This window comes from Trifolium pratense, linkage group LG6 (assembly GCF_020283565.1).
Source record: "Trifolium pratense cultivar HEN17-A07 linkage group LG6, ARS_RC_1.1, whole genome shotgun sequence".
NCBI lineage: Eukaryota > Viridiplantae > Streptophyta > Magnoliopsida > Fabales > Fabaceae > Trifolium > Trifolium pratense.
The window spans coordinates 32,475,249-32,493,298 of NC_060064.1; the positions used below are offsets into that span (position 1 = coordinate 32,475,249).

The 18,050-nt window shown below is 31.4% G+C and overlaps 2 protein-coding genes across 4 annotated transcripts; one reads left to right on the top strand and one right to left on the bottom strand.

The window, feature by feature from the left end:
- Window positions 1-3,164: 3,164 nt before the first annotated feature.
- On the top strand, window positions 3,165-5,466 carry LOC123889875. The gene is made up of 5 exons (XM_045939385.1): window positions 3,165-3,284; window positions 3,468-3,529; window positions 4,009-4,129; window positions 4,640-4,710; window positions 4,987-5,466. The coding sequence occupies exons 1-5, from the start codon at window positions 3,200-3,202 to the stop codon at window positions 5,275-5,277; spliced, it is 630 nt and encodes a 209-aa protein (XP_045795341.1). The 5' UTR covers window positions 3,165-3,199; the 3' UTR covers window positions 5,278-5,466.
- Window positions 5,467-13,085: 7,619 nt separating this feature from the next.
- LOC123889077 (phosphatidylinositol 4-kinase gamma 6-like) lies at window positions 13,086-17,740 on the bottom strand. Of its 3 annotated transcripts, XM_045938262.1 has the most exons (3): window positions 17,364-17,740; window positions 17,078-17,173; window positions 13,086-15,428 (listed from the first exon to the last, which is right to left on the bottom strand). In XM_045938262.1, exon 3 carries the CDS (start codon window positions 15,321-15,323, stop codon window positions 13,308-13,310), a length of 2,016 nt encoding a protein of 671 aa, XP_045794218.1. In that variant the 5' UTR covers window positions 15,324-15,428; window positions 17,078-17,173; window positions 17,364-17,740; the 3' UTR covers window positions 13,086-13,307. The 3 variants fall into 3 exon arrangements, with proteins under 3 accessions (XP_045794218.1, XP_045794217.1, XP_045794216.1); XM_045938261.1 differs by lacking the exons at window positions 17,078-17,173; window positions 17,364-17,740 and adding an exon at window positions 15,717-16,762; XM_045938260.1 differs by lacking the exons at window positions 17,078-17,173; window positions 17,364-17,740 and adding an exon at window positions 15,683-16,762.
- Between the last annotated feature and the right edge of the window lie 310 nt (window positions 17,741-18,050).

Sequence of the window (18,050 nt, forward strand, 5' to 3'; positions counted from 1 at the left end):
GTTACAAGGGTGAAGACAGTACCTACCACCAATTAACTAATCTCTCTTAAAAAAATTACTTAATCACTTTTAGTAGGATATGTCATCTTAACTGTATTACTTCCATTCACATTTCATATTCAAACTCAACATTGTTTAAGCCTTACCCATACTCTAAACTTTGTTTAAGTGATTAGAGTTCAATTTTACTCTAATCAACGAAACAAATATTGGTATTTACAATATAGTATTTTTTTTTTTCAAGACAACAAGTTCATAGCATTTCATTAATTAATAAGGTTTACAATATAGTATTGTTTGCCTTGTTTTGATATCCAACAACTAAGCTTTTGCTAATTCCTTACTTGAAGGGTTTGAATTACATGATCACACACATTCAACATTGACTACGATATCAATCGGTTTAAATTTTAAAATATTTTTTTTTAATTTAAAATATCAAACTTAAAATCTTAACTGTTAAATTCTAATTCAGATGATTGAGATGCGGGTGACTGTGCAATTATATGCTCCGAATTAAAGAAAGAGACAACTAGGTGTATTTATTAAAAAGATGTAAATGAACTCTATCTTAAAAAAAGAAAGAGACGGTTATAAAATGAGAAACGAAACCGACTTGAGTTAATGTCATGCGAGGCACACCTTTCTCAAAAAGAAACCACTTGCATGAAGTTGGATGCTACGCCCTCGTGTTCATATAAGCACGTACTACAATACAAAACCATAGGAGTACTTTAATTAATCAATGTGTGTGTTCATAAGATTCGCAATTCTATGCATTGAATCAATTGCACGTATTTTAGAGGCTCTTAATTTCATGCTCTCATGTCTCTTGGTGAATTAATATGTTCTTCACTCCTCAAAAATATTCATCACTTTTTTCTTCTTATGGTTTAAGTGCCAAATTGTGAAATTTTGTTATGCATCTCAATGGTGAGATATATCAAGTATGAGTTAAAGTCTAATGTTGGACGAAATAGTTGAAGTTTAGCAACATATAAATGAGAGGACATACAAACTTAAGGTTTTGAGGGAATATAGGGCTCTTAGCCTTAATGTTTCATTCAACACAGTGTGTCATGACCCAACAAATGATATCAGAGTCTGGTTTGACCTTATGGGGGCAGTGAGAGAGACGCTCACTTGAGGAGATATATGTTGAGATATATTAAGTGGGAGTTAAAGTATGTGTTGTGTTGCGGACATGAAGAGTCTCATGGGTGAAGACGTGGTATCAAAATCGCACTTATGTAGATGCTCTTAACTCAATATGTTAATTAAACTGAGTGGCACTCCCCTCATGGACCAACATCCAAGACCAGCTATAATCAATTAAGAGATAAGAGAGATATTTTGCTACCACCTTCTCGTATGTCCTACTAAGTAGCAAACGTGTAAAAGAAGATTAATTCCACACACACACAAACACTTTTTTTACTATTTTAATATAGTTTCAAGCCAAGGGTAGTTTAGTAAAACTGATTTAATGTTTTAACATGAAAGTCTAAGTTAGCAAGGTGCACCTTTTCAAAGTTGAGTAACATGTTTTCTTAAGTTGTCATTTTTTTATTTCCTATGTTGTTTATTTAGATTGCATATATTTATAATTAAGTAGGTGTAAATTAGCAAATGAGTGCACCAATATTTAATAAAATTTACCTAACTAACCCTCGATTTTCTAATGTTAAATAACTAAATGTCAAAGTTTTTTTTGTCCGAAGTGAAAAGGTACACCTTGCTAACTTAGACCTTCATGTTTTTAGGTGGGTCTAAGTTAGCAAACCCCATATATATATATATATATATATATATATATACTTGAGAAAGAAAAAAAATGCTTAAAGTATTTAGAGAATAATATTGGCATTATTAGCAAGTCAGCAAATATATATTTCATGTGTGTTGTGTGTGTGTTTGCTTACCTAACAAATATAGTAATAGTATATAGCTAGAGTATAATTTTTGCAGTGAAAATGAGATTCATTTCATTTGAAATATTGGAATCTACGGGAAGAACACTCATTTCGTCTTATCTCTCACTAATTAAACATATTGATCTGACAAAAATTAGAGCTTTAACTGAATAGACCATTTTGTCTTCCTTTGTTTTTTACATACCAATATTTTGTCAGAACTAATTAAATCATCTTTCCAAGGATAGCAATGACGGTGGTCCAATATATTCAACGTGTACCAAACATACACAACCACCTATTTTTTCATTAAATCATTGATTTTAATTTGGAGGCATGGTTTCCATCAAATGTAATTCATAACCTAATTCTACCTATAAAGTATATTAAGCTGTACACGAATCTGTTTTTATAGTTGTTTTTTTATAATCAAATTGCTTCAACCTATCATACAATAATATAAGTGAAGTTAGCAAGCTTATAGTAGCTATTTTATATAATATATATTTAAGATAATTACACGTAAATATAAACGAAAGGTAAATGGACAACAACTATGTTGATAAATGGACATTACTCACGAGTCATGACCAAAAGCCATCCTAGTATCTCTATGAGGTAAAAGCTAAGGAGAAACAATTAGAGTGTCAAGTGAGGAATCCACGTAATTAACTCTCTACATAGCAATTTAGATAGTCGAACTCATATTCTTTTATTTGAAAGATGCTACGTACTAACCAATCGTTGGTTGGTTTAATGGTAATTGACGCTGAACTTGGTAAGGAGAACCACAGTTCGATCCCCGCAACTGCGATTAGAAAGAGATTGAAATTACTTGATGTCAGAACTGATCCCGAACCAGATTAAACTGGTGGTGAAAGAAAAAGAAAAAAGTCATGCTACTAACTCTTCCAGCACTATGTTAATGAAGGTAAATGTATATCTGAATCTAATTGAAAAACCACATAAAAATATGGATGCATTTTTTTTTTAAATCACAAAAAATTCAAAAGAAAGTACTTTTTTTTACTACTAAAAAAACAGACAGCACATCTTTATTAGTAATTTAATCATCTGTATAATTTTGTGCTGTCCTAAGTATTTAACCTACCAAGGAATATTTTAATTAAAATCAGTAGAAAAGGTGTCGGAACCCTAGTTAGCTTTGACTTGGTTTTGGACTCTGAATCCCTCTATAAAACTCATGTTATGCTAGTTAACTTTTCTCTCTTTCAGTTGTTAAACATTTTGAAAACACAATCATAAGAAAAAGAAACACTGAGATCATGAAGTTCATCTTCATATTACTCTCAAGCCTTTTACTAGGATGTCTCTTGGTCATGAGTGTCCAAAGGAACTCATTAGTTTCAGGTAAAATAATATCTACTTTGTTTATTTGGTTATCAAAACATCTAAAGATTGGTTTGATTTTCATTTGCTGCATTGTAAAATAAACAAATAAATCTAAAGATTGCATGATGTGATTTTCTTGCAACATTTTATTCTCTATAAGGGATTTCATATTTAGATTATAATTACCGACGGTAACTGCAGGTCAAGAATGGAACAAAAACAATTTCGAGGTGACTGAAATTACAGCCATATCTGCTCAAAAGGTATTCGTCTGGTTTTAAATATAAGCAACAAAAAAATTATATTTTGTAATAATATAAAGAAAACTTAATTAATTCTACTATATATCAATGATATTATTTCTTAAATATTTATTAATTAATTTAGATATTTTTTTTACAACTCTTGTATTCTAATGAAATAAGTTTGGATGATGAACAATTTAGAGAGTACAATTTCTTACTTTGAGAAAATTAAATGAGATTAACTCAATTTCTTTAAGGATTTTTTTTTGGGTTAGGTTTTTGTCCCTCCAAACTTTTGTTATTTTTCCATTATTTTCATATAATTTTAGCTTATGATTTTTTTGTTTGTTTTGGTTATATATGAAATTGGAGGGAGTGTATTTTATGTGTTGTCTCTAATATTTATTTTTGACTTGGTTAATAATATTTAGTTTTCAAAAAGGTTTATATTATTTGTATGTTGGTTATTAATTGTGTTCTTATGTATCAATGATTAGAAACATTTTGGGAGTAATGGAGCTTATCATATGAGGAAGCTATTTGGAACCACCATACATCATGAAGAGACTAATGTTGATTCTAAAAATGGAAAAGGAGAGATTTCTTCAAAGATTTCAGGTGCAACTAATTGTGATGGAAAATGTGACTTTCAAAAGGAGAGATCAGATTTTAAAATTGTAAAATGTAAGAAAAGTATTAAACCAACAAGAAAGCTGAAAATGGATGGTTTTGTAGCTTTCAATGATGATTATCATGGACCAAGGCATCACCTTCCAAAACATAATTGAGTGAAAATCATTTGTGAGTGAATCTCCTAGCTAGCTATAACCTCATCAATGTATGTAGGAATGGAATTTTTTTTGTATATCACAAGTATATAATATATATACTACTAGCAATTAATTTCCTAGCTAGCCTATGAAGGTCCAATTAATATTAATATTCTTGAATATTTGTGAAGGAAATCTAATGAAATATAATTTATGCTAACATATTACTTATGTATATAGAAATTAAAATCTTATTTATCAAAGGTCTTAAAATACATATATACTTATTAAAAAAAAAGTTTATGCTATTTATGAAAGAAATTTATGTATGGCTCTTTAAATCTACTTCCTTCCACAGGTGATGAGAATAATATTAATTTGAAGAAGTCTTTCAGAAGATTATTACAAGCACAGAAGAATGATGTCCAGGTAATTACTTTTATTTTTCACACACAAGTAGAAGTAGAGAGTTACGGATTCAAACTTGGACTTCAACTTTTCAAATGTTCCTCCGACTTTTTACATATGAATTTACCGGACCAAATCATATATTTTAAACTCATTAAATAATGCGACCACGTTTCATTGAATGTATAACTGAGTAAAACATTTTTGAAAACTAAGTCATAATTTTTATAAAAAGTTAACTATATTTCTTAATTTATGTATTATTTCTGACCTAATTTAAATTCAAACAAACTGAAGCATGTGGTAAAGATGAAAAAGGCATATTTGAAAGTCAACAAATTTGCAATTCCAAGGAAAAGTCTCACCACCAACACAAACACAAACACAGAGTGTTCACAAGATTGTGATGTTGTGCCAATCAAGGGTAGCTCAGACAAATCATCAAGGCATGAACACCAAATTTCTAAAGAAGCTCAAGATATTGATGCTGCAAAAGAAATTGAAAGCCTTATGTATAAGGATTATAATAATAAGGGAAAGCCATCCCATAGGCCACCAATCAATAATCATGTGCCTAATAATCCATAGTGTATAATATTTCAGGTTCACATTCAATTTTGTACTAAGTTGCTAGCAACTTATAGTAGTGTGCTTGATATATAGTATAAGATATAGGTAATAGGTTTGCTTTATATTATAGTAGCTTTTATTTTTCATGTGTCAACTATCTAGAAGGTTTGTTTGTTTGTTTTCAAATATCAAAAGCAGAATATTATGCAGAATGCATGCAGTTTCAGTATTGTATATCAATTATATGTTTTTTTTATCAGAGTATTGTATATTAATTAATTATACTATATAGTTAGGCCAATACTCAATTCTAAGATAGTATCAGAGTCTCCTCCATGATTCATCGGACCATCTGCTATCAGATTTCTGATCGGATCAACCAATATTTATATCCACTTCCCAAGCTCAATAGCACCGGACGCGAGGGGGTGTGTTAAAAAGTCTCACATCGGTTGTGAGATGACCTGAATACGTGTTTATAATGTTGTGGCAAGTGTGAGTTAAGTCTCACATTGCTTAAAAAAGTAGAGATTGAACATTTTATAAGTGAGAGGACCCATAAACCTAACGCCTTAAGGTTTTGGGTTAAAGTATGGTATTCAACACTCGTGTAGAATTGTTCTTAAGCCCAATATATAGATGATTTCTGATCGTCCCTTCATAACCCAACATATTAAAGTAGGAGCAATCATCACCTTACAAGCCGATTTTTTATGAATCAGTTTTGTAGCCCTTTTTTTACTGACCTATGTTCGTCCTATACAGAAACCTAATTTTTATTAATAATATATTTGTCGTTAAAAAAAAATCTAAATAATACATTAACATCAAATCTATTAGTAAAAAAAGAAAAATACACTAGAAAACAACATCACATTCATGAAAGCTACATTTTATATTTTATATGAATCATTCAAAGCTCATCCTTAATAGATGATGATATAGGTCCGGTTGGATTCTTGGCTTTTCTGACAAATTAGCGACCTACATATATTGTCCCTTTGTTGGTTCATGGAACTTTTTTTTTTTTTTTACTATATTTTTTAAAACTATATTTTTTAAAAATAAATTAACGTTTCTAAAGAATAGAGTCATCCTAATTTATAGGATTAAATACTTTTAATACAAAATATTAAAAGTTAAGGTGCAATGTACCTTGTGTGTGCCAAAATGATAAAAAAAAAAAAAATTATAAATGTGTAATTTAGTTATGAATGCAATAAAAATAAATAAAGAAATTAATGTTTTTAAAGAATAAAGTCATATATGCTAATTTATGGGATTACATACTTTTAATACAAAATATTAAAAGTTGAGGTGCAATGTACCTCTCTTTTTTTATAGCAAGGTGCAATGTACCTTGTGCGTGCAAAAATGATAAAAAAAAAAGTTTTCTAAATGTGTTATTTAGTTATGAATGCAATAAAAATAAATAAAGAAATTAATGTTTTTAAAGTATAAAGTCATATATATGCTAATTTATAGGATTAAATACTTTTAATACAAAATATAAAAAATTAAGATGCAATGTACCTTGTGTATGCCAAAATGGTAAAAAAAAAAAAAAAAATTCTAAATTTGTTATTTAGTTATGAATGCAATAAAAAATATAAAATGCATTGAACCGAGACACTCTTTTCTTTAATGGAAACTATTGTTTGAGAAAAGAGAAATTTCACAATGTTTAATAAAGAAATTCATGTATTTAAAGAATAGAGTCATATATGCTTATTTATATAATTAAATACTTTTAATACAAAATATTATATTTAATATATCTGTGTTGATTAATAATCCCTTTTAAAAAAATTATGGTGCAATGTATCTTGTGTCTAATCAGGACCCAATTAAGACTTATCTTGTATTTATTAAAAAATAAATAATAATATAAAATGTATTGGGCATGCATGTATCTTCTATAAAACCAGAACTTTGAATAACGGAGAGCTCACTCACAATACACCCCCTTCCCCCCCACCCCTACCACCAAAAGTCCTTTTTCAAAAATATGTCTTTGATACAACAACAAATCTTTGATAGGTTGTGTTTGAAGGCTCAACCAAGAGAGCAACGTGTGTGTCTCACTCTCATGGTGTGAATGTATCCTATATACAAAATCACACCAATTGTTGGTAAGATTGTTTCAAAACCCAATTTGAGATCTGAATTTTAATTTTGTTATTTAATCACTAATATAACTATTGATCAGTGTTTTTGTACTCTTTATTTTTGAGGAAAAAACTCATGAAATAAGGGTTTTTAAATAAGGGGATCCATAATTTGTATATACATCCAAAACGATTCAAAACGATTCAAAGATTTTGGAGGCAATTTTGATAGAATGAAAAACGCAAGATCATTGGGTATATCATTACTAACCTTTTTATTTTACGCAGGCACAAAGAATTCCATCGCCATCGACTCCGGGCTTGCAATTGTAACCTTGTGAAAATAAGATGGAGAAATTAGGGTTATTTTTCGATTTTCTAAATGACAAAAGTGCATTAAAAAATTGAAAAATAACCCTAATTTCTCCATCTTATTTTTACCAAAGAAGGTTGTAGTTGCAAGTACGAAGTCTATATGTGATGGAATTCTTTGTGCATGTGAAAAATAAGAAGGTTAGCAATGATATGTCTGATGATCTTGCGTTTTTTCCTTCTATTAAAATTGACTCTAAAATCTTTGAACCGTTTTGAATGCGTACGTAAATCATGGATTCTCTAGTTTAAAAATCCTTATTTCATAAAAATTTGTTATGTCATCGGCAAGAGTTGTTTCGGATAAAATAATATGTCAAGTATTGGTTTATTTAGTTTCAAAAAGATTAAACTAATAAACATTGCATACATCTGATTAATTACCACAACTGTAACTGTAGGTTAGGAATGGAATAAAAACAAGTTTGAGGGGATGAAATTACAGCTAAATTTGATCAAGAGGTATATGTTTAAAGGCTCCACATGTCTAACTAATGTCATCATTTTTTATTTTATTTTTTTGATAAATTAACTAATGTCATCGTTGAACTCAATGTAAACAAATTAAGTTCACATTGTTGCAACGAATAGTATCATATTGCATCTCTAACACATGTAATAAATATATGAATTCTTGCTAGCTTCCCATAAATCCATCACAATGGAATCATATTTTAATTAGCAATATATATATATATATATATATATATATATATATATATATATATATATATATATATATATATATATATATATATATATATATATATTTGATTTTAAACGATTATGTCATAACAAATTTTTTAGGAATAAACTCATGAAATAAGGGTTTTTAAATAAGAGGATCATGATTTGTATACATATTCAAAACGATTCAAATATTTTAGAGAAAATTTTGATAGAATGTAAAATGCAAGTTCATCAGGTATACCATTTCTAACCTTTTTAATTTGTGCAGACACAAAATTCCATTGTCATCGATTTCGAGCTTGCAATTGTAATCTTGTGAAACTAAGATGGAGAAATCAGGGTTATTATTCAAAAATTGAAAAATAATCCTAATTTCTCCGTCTTATTTTTACCAAGAAGGTTACAATTGCAAGTCTGAAGTCTGTATGGCGATGGAATTCTTTGTGCATGTGCAAAATAAAAAGGTTAGCAATGATATGCTTGATGATCTTGCGTTTTTTCCTTCTATCAAAATTGTCTCTAAAATCTTTGAACCGTTTTGAATGTGTACGCAAATCATGGATCCTCTAAATTTAAAAACCCTTATTTAATAAATATTTGTTTTTTTTTTTGACTCAAAATAAGGATATTCATTCATTCCAATAATTGATACAGTACATCACATGCAAATACAAATTCAACATAGCTAAAAACAAAAAGGATGAAACTGCAAACAATCTCACAGCATCCATGTTAATAGCATACAACGGCAATTGCAATATGCCTACAAATAATATAATATGATAAAAGTCACCAGAATGTCCATGCTTCCGGATCTGCAACGATGATGCCCAAATCATTGATCGAATCTGCAATTGATTGAAATCTACCTTTCAAAATGAACCAAACGAACACCGCAACAAGACGGACAAACAAACGCCGTAACAATGACGACCACCAACAAAGCGCCGCACTCAGACGACGAAATCACAAAACAAGAAAAACAAAACTAAAAAACTTAATTTATGTGAAATCACTTATTTAAATGGAAAGAAAATAAAAAAACAACTTAGAGGGGTGATTTTGGGTCAAAAATTGACCCAAAAACCACCCCTCCTTGGTGGATGATGAAGAAGAAAAGCAAAATAGGGTTAGAAGAGAGGGGGAGCGGCGGCTGTTAAATAATATGTCAAATTTTGGTTTATTTAGTTTCAATCTGATTAAAATAATTTCTAAATATTTGTTATGTCATATTGTTTCGGGTAAAATAATATGTCAAATTTTGGTTTATTTAGTTTCAATCTGATTAATTACTACAATTATAACTGTAGGTCAGCAATGGAACAAAAACAAGTTTGAGGGGGTCATCATTGAACTCGATATTAAGTTCACAATGTCAAATCTAATTATAGATTTGGATATAGTTCTATATTAGATGATTGTAGAGCCATTCTAGTTAGAAATTACAACTTTTATATTATTATTTTTTGTTTAATTACAATTTTGATCCTCATATTTTCACTTGCTCATAAAATTGTTTCTTCTATTTTAAAATCAACCAGTTTTGGTCTTTCTATTAAATTTTTGTATTTAAAAATGATGATTTAACATATTTTAAATGATGTACATGTGACATACAACTTGAAGATATTGAATAACCAAAAGTTATGAAATTGCAAAAAAACTCATCAAAATTAAATTTCGGTTTCAATTTCAGAAATTATTCATTTTTATAATTTAATTAATAAAATGTAATAATTAATCCTCCTGGATGAATCTACATCATCAAGTTGTATGCTATGTCATTTAAAATATATTAAATCTCCATTTTTAAGTCTAAAATTAGTGATTTTAAAATGGGAGGACCAATTTCGTGAGTGAGAAGAGGACCAAAACTATAATTAAACCTTGTTTTTACTAGGCAACAAGATAATGTTAGTGTTCATATATGGGAAGGGCACCTATCTTCTAGCTTATTTTAATAGTTGAGGAAACTCGAGTTCGAATCCTATCTTGGAATAATTCTTGTTTGGATTTTACAAACCTTTCTGTCCAACTCTGAAATATTAATGTCCAATTTCTTTGAGAATCATCGCGTTAAGATAAAAACAAATGATAAAATATTTCTAATTGAAAGAGCGATTGAAATATTATATGATTAATCATCAGAAAGTTGAGTCTAACAAAAAAAGTTAGACTCACACAACATGACAAACTAAAGTTAATCTCGGCTGAGAGAGATACTTGTTTTTTTTAACCTCCAAAAAGTGTGTGCGCGCGCGTGTAAAAGTGAAGATTGGACTAAAGTGTAAGTGATACTCACCTACCAATTGTTTTTTTTAACCTCCAAAAAGTGTGTGCGCGCCCGTGTAAAAGTGAAGATTGGACTAAAGTGTAAGTGATACTCACCTACCAATGACGGCTAAGTACAAGTAGTATTCTAACAATACAATCCAAAAAGTCACCAAACACAAAGGAAAAAAGGCAACGACTCCCTAAGTGGCGATAAAACCCAACCATTACGTAACAATACAATATAATGGATTTACATTTCATTCATAAAATAAATAAAGTGGCGATAAAACTCAACCATTACGTAACAAAACAATATAATGGATTTACATTTCATTCATAAAATAAATAAGGAGAGCGATATTTTTTTGCCAAAATCCACTTCCATGAGATTTATTTAATTCTCTAAACGCTACTTTAATATCGTGAGCTTTATGAGCGAAAATTGTATCATTCCTTGTTCGTCAAATAATCCAAACCATTGTTTGCCAATCATACACTTCCAACCAAATATTCCAAGTAAACGGGAAAAGCAAGAAAAGATGATCCTCCGACTTAATTTTATGATCACAAAAGGAACAACTTGCATGGACACCAAAAAGAATAACTCATCTTTTAGCTAAATTCCATCTCATCGGAAGCCTCCCAAGAAGAGCTTGCTAAGAAAAATAAACAACCTTTGACGAAGACCAACACTCCCAAATACCTACCACACTTCGACGGTGAGGGCATCCAAAGAAAAAGAAGAGGACGAGGCAAAAGTTGACAAAGGTGTAAATAATTGACCTTCACTGAATACATACCTCTGTTATCAAGCCGGTATATCCATGAGTCTACTTGGGTCAAAATTATTGTGGATGCCAACATGGTAAATAATCTATTGTGTAACTCTTCCTCCCAAACAAAGCCAGGTCTTCGTCATTTTAGCTTCGAAACCCACACATCACCCTCCAACTCCCCATGTCTCTAATGGAATCTTGAGGTTGATTTGACAAACTATACAACCGAGGGAAAGCCTCCCGTAACGAAACCGACCCATACCAAATGCCTAGCAAAAAAACTAGTATCTCCCCACATTTCCAACTTTCTTGTGAAACAAATCTAGGATCCATTCGCCATCCTTGTATTTCTCCCGAAAGTCGCTTGTGGAAGAGATACTTGTCTTTTAGCATCCAACACATCTCAAATATGATTACCTAGTGGAAGAAACCTACAGAAACAAGCAATGATTATCTATTACGTCATTACTCCATTGAATATATTTGTGTTAACAATACCATATCAAATGTGGGATGGCCTGAATTGAACACGAGTTTATAAGTAGAAACAGTCTTCATCTTAAAGCCGATTTTGTATGATTGATTTATTTCTAAGTCCCAATTTTATGAGATTGAAAGATGATTTAATCACATGTGTACATTGAATAGATTGAAGGATGTGTTTTGTTGTCAAACGAAGATGCATCTATAATATAATGGGTTATCTAAAAGAAGATGCACATGTAGAATCTCATACTTAAAAAAGACTTAGGATCGGATTAAGAGCAACCACACAAGGGAGATGGATACCACATATTTATCCAAAATCTTAAGACATTAGGTTTAGAGTCCTCTCACTTATAAAGTATTCAACCCTCCACTTTTCCAAACAATGTGTGAGACTTAACTCACCAGACACTTGACACAACACTACTAATTGAACATACTTCATGCATTGACAATCACTCATCGCCCTTATCATCATCAGACACCATAGTACCTCTTTGAAGCTCTCCAAACGATACTTCAGCTAGCTTGTACCCTATTTTTTGCATTGTTGGCCTCATTGTGTACAAATTACCTTGCCACCAAACCCTAATGATTCATCCCATCATGCATTCACGTTTTCAAACTAAAATGGTACCATTGAACGCCCACACTACCACCCCCTCTCGCCACTAGTATATCAAGTAGTCAGCTGATTCTTCAGCGCCTCAATGCGCGTTGTGGGGTGCCACATCCTTCGCACAACATCTAGGCTCCTTCGTCAATTGTTGGTACAATTAGAGGATTTACCCAACACCAAAGCAACTTGGGAAGAGAAAGATCCTCTTCAATTTTTGACGATAGGAATCTTTCTCTTATCATTCCACCATAGTATGAGATGTACCATTCCAACTGCTTCCCTGGCCATGTTTATTCTTTTGTCTCTTGCTTGTAATTTATTCATCTGTTTAATTAAGAGAAGTTTTTAACATACCATAAGGAATAACAAGTGGAAAAGGTGTTTGTTGGAACCTAGCTTTTACTAGTTTTGGACTTTGATTCCCTCTATAAAACTCTTGTTTTGCTAGTTAATTAACATAACAAAAGATAACACACGTAAGAGAAAACACTAAGATGAAACTCAACAAACCAACCACACAAGAAATGTCATTTATCATTTAAATCTCCAGAAAAACATTGGTATACACACTTTTATTATGGCATGTAACCTCACTTATTCAACATACACACTTTCATTGATCAACTATATATCTATATATATTTCAAGGTATACCATGGTGTGACACATTGCACAAGCCTCTAAAACTTTATTTGTTCAAACCATATTTCATATGTAATGCCTTTAAAACTGGCATGAGGTTCCAAGCCTCTGTCTCTGCCTCTTACCAACATTCCTTTCTTTGCAATTAACAAAAGCTGGTACCAATAAACTTTGAAAATTCTCAAGAAACTGATTCCACTTCTCTTCATTCATATCTGTCAGATTCACAAAACTTGAACTTGAAACCAGCTCATTCACACTGGTATTTCCAGATGAAGTCCCAACCAATGTTCCATCACTCCTTTGCTTTACACCTGAGCGCGGCCAACTTTCCTCATCAAGTGTTGCATTTTTCACCGACACAGATAGCTTTGAGATATTAGTATATTCATCTGCACCTAAGGGTAACTCGCCTTCACTCTCAGCCTCTTCGTCCTCCATCACATTCTCCTGTAGTTTAGAAAGCTTAATTCTACAGTTTTCGTTTTTCGTTCTGAATTGAGAAGGTTCCAAGACTGTTGGCTTCTCTTCTATGTTTGTGGCGAAATCTGAATCCTGATCATCCTCGCTCTCTAACTGAAAAAGGGTCACATCTTTGTCTCCTACTTTTGTCTCGAAAGATGATATATCTTCATGATCGAACAGTTTCTTTGCCTCAATACATATCAACTCAAGGTCACTAGGCTCTTCACCATGACAGTGAAATTCCCTACTCATCATATCGCCGATTTCTGCTAAACAAAGACCAAAGGCAGCTGCTTCCTTGAGAAATAAAGTGCACAGAACCAAAACCCGCAAGCATGCTTCTCGAATCATTGGTAGCTCCATTCTAAGCATTTCTGAATCACGAAATGGGTCTAGGCAAGATATATACTTCAGTTCATCCTCAGAGAAAGGGATTGAAGCCTGGGGCCAGTGGATCCATTCAAAATAAGGATCTTCCAAATTTTCAGGCAGACAGAGACCGTGATCGATAGGAAAAAGCTCGACCTGATCAAACCTTCCAAGCCCATCAAGCTTCCTGACCAGAAGATTTCCTGCATGTCTGTCCGTGTTTAAGATTCGTACGTCTAAAATTCCGATCCTATGAACAGAAGCAACAGGGAAACTAGAAGTTCCATGATCACTGGCATCAAAATCATGAGGTATGTACTGCTGCAGTGATGCAATCTTGCTTATTTGCTCCTTGTTAGGATGCATATTACCGTTGACCCTGTCATTAACATTAAAAATAGTGTGTGTAACCTTCACGAGTGCGGTAGAAGGCACGTTAGCGAAATGATCATGATCAAGAAGGTAAGCTGCAACTTCTCTGAAACCCGTCTCTCCAACCCTCACCGACCTTTTCAATCCTGGTTGTCCTAGAGCTTTACCGACAAAGCCTTTTGGATTGTTTGGTGCATATGGTTCCTCATCAGTTGGTTTCACAATAGCGACATTTTCCCCGTGAATGTTTCTAAAATAATATGCACCTCCTAATCCACTCTGAACAGGGATCGGTACGACACCACCTTTTATTGCCATCATAATATCCTTAACCAGTTTTTTAGTTCCAGATAACATATCCGAGCAACCAATAATCTCAATCGGTCCACTCTGATCCTTATGCTGAAGATCCCTACCAGTCGGTGAAAGGCACGGAGTAGATGAACTCCTGTGTAAAAAGTTCCTGGTGAGAAGAAGTGGAGAATCATTTCTAACCACACTTAGATCATTTTTCAAGACCGTGTCGCCGCATATAAGTGAACTTTCCTCGGTTGGGACATTGAATGCTACCTGTAATTTCCTCTTCACAGTATGCGCATTGTCACTCCTTTCTAATTCCATGCCCAGAACACACCCGGTTTCAGTCTGAACAAATACACGTCTTCTACCAGAAGGTTTTCTTTCCATTTTCTTATTCCCGAAACATTCACTAGGAGTTCCTTTGAAGGTTGCAGCCGCCATCTCGGGATGTAAACAGGTGTCGGAATCAGGATATATGCAAGGAAAAGGAGAAGTGGAAAAGTCGAATGCCAGCGGAACTGAGGTTCTCTCCCAAGCAAACACGCAACTCAAATGCTGGCACTTGATATTGCAGAGAAGAGTTTTTTCCATAAACAATCATAGTCACTCTGGAAAACACCAAAGGTTCTTACATAAGAACTCGTTACACGGTATAACAGATGTCACTCGACCAAATCGCTACATTAGAGATGCCACCTGACAACAGAAGCTAATCAAAAATAGGGAAATAAAAGTAACTATATAGATATGTACAAAATAAATATTAGCCAACAAAGAAAAATTCATTATCAAAATCTTAATATTCAGTCAATCATGGGGAAAGGATGCATAAACTTTACCCTGTATGCAGGCATATGAATTCAACAAAGGATTTGAATTAGTAACTAAAGAATTATAAGATATCAAACCAATCATTTTAATAGAAAGAAAAGAAAGTTAATGTACGTTACCTTCATTAGTGCAATACAAAGAGTGACATCTTACCTTAGTTACTCTTAACAAATGAAATCAATGTTAACCAGAGACTGCAGCATCAGATTAGTGCTAGCTTGTTAAAAAGAAAAAGATTCAATCGATATTTCAAATATAAATCAGAGGTAAATAATTGAACTAGAACTGTTAGTGGGAAAGAATGATGTAATTTTAACAGTGTTTGCAAACGGGTCCAGTAATTTATTTCGTTTTTCTCACTCAAACTAATATAAACCACGTCATGAAATGTGTATTTATTCTACCTTACCTTTCCTATATGAATAATCAGCCCAAAAATAAATGGTTTTCTAAACCATTGTTCAAATTAATAACTAAAATTCTATCTTCCCTAACCACTCAACTAAAGACAAACCGACTATCACTATATATATAAGGAGTAAGGACAAACTACACATAAATCCTAGCAAAAGAATCATTTTATGTCAAGCTTCAAGTCCACAATAAATTTATGTTAAAAAATAGATCTTAATCCCCTTCTTAAGTGTAATTTTTTTATATAAAAAATTGTTCTTTTTTATTCGTCGTTTTCAAAACTCAAATTGTTAAAATTATCTGTAAGTATATATATATTGCAAAAAAGGAGATTAATTTCTATGCACCGACAGTGTCAAGTTTTTACGTACATGCATTCAATCAAATTACACCATGATGATATTTTGTTAACTATTGAAATATCTTTACAAATATTGATATGGCGAGATGCATTTGTAAAAAAGTTTTACATTATATATCGTTAAGAATAAGATGAGAAATAGTTAAGAATATTAAAGAAAAAATATAAATAACTACATCATTACACCGTGTAAATAACCTTAAAAGTTAAAACGACAACTAAAATAGATCGGAACTACAATCATACAAATTGCTACTATATCCATAATCCATATGCCAACAAAAGTACTATGACAATAATGGATTTGGACCCTACATTTCTTCAAATTAATAATATGATCCAAACAAATCCGACAACAATAAGTGGCTAGTACTAATTTTAGAACACAATAATGAAATCCACAAAATAATACTACTAATTTATTATTATTATTATTATTATTATTATTATTATTATTATTTTCTTTTTTTAATTATTATTATTTGCTCTTAGAAAATTTTTAATATAAAAAATTATTTTTTGACTAGTTAAAAACTTATTTTTAGTCAAAAAATTAATATAATTATAAAATTTAGAAATCCACACAAAAACAAATATTTTTCATAGATATTGAATAGAAAATTCAAAATCGTACGAATATATTTTTAAAATTAGAAGTTAGTACTATATGATAAAAAAATTAATCAAATTATTATCAAAGAAATTGATAGAATATAATGAAATAAGATAAGATTCTCGCCTGCTTCAACCTCCTGAAAGATCAAACATGCTGCAAATTTCACCACCAAAAGCTTCACCCATCGTTCAGACGTTCACTTTACTTTCTCAATAATCTCTGCAAAAACGAAAATCATAATTTCATAAATCAATCTTCAATTCTAATTCAGAAAAATACAAAATGAAGAAAACAAAAATTCAAATAGTTCGATTCGTAAAAAAAACAAAAGAAATTGATCCTCCGATGCAAAATTCAGATTTGAAGTTATTCTGGAAATGAAAGATTGAAAATATGAAAGTATAAAAACCTTATCGGCGAGAAGCTTCGGCGGCGCGTGGAAGCTCCGCCGTGAGAGGCGGAGGAGAGATCAGATCCGACGAGAGGCTCAGTTCCACTTTGATTCTATACAGATTTTTGTAATTTTTTTCTTATTACCATTGCTTTCAGGGTTTAACCGATTCTTGTATTCTTATAGATTTAAATCAATCATTTTTTATTTTTTTTTTCTTTTTTTTTTAATTTCATAACTGATTTACTGGTATTTTTTTAACTGAAAAATAGTACTCTTGGTTCAACAAGATTTACACACGTGTGGATCATAGGGCCCACCCTATAGCACGTGGCGTTACTTGAGATGGATAAATAATTTCATCTTTTATTTTAGTAGTTTTTCATTTTCCTTTTAAGTTAAAGGTATCATGGTATGTATAGTTTCATACCGACATGGTACTACTAATGATAAGGTTGTAAAAAAAATGGTAATGCAGTTTTTTTTAATAGATAAATTTTGATGTTTTTAAGACTCACAAATAATAGTAATACAATGTTAGTTGTAAGATTTTTTTTTTTTAAGTTATTTGATTTTAAAACGGATGTCAATTGTATTCGTATGTGCGGATTATTTCGTTTGGAAATTTGAAGGTGAAGATTTTTTTTATTGGGATGAAAGACCGACCTGAGATTCGGGGATGAGAACAGAGTACTATATGAATTG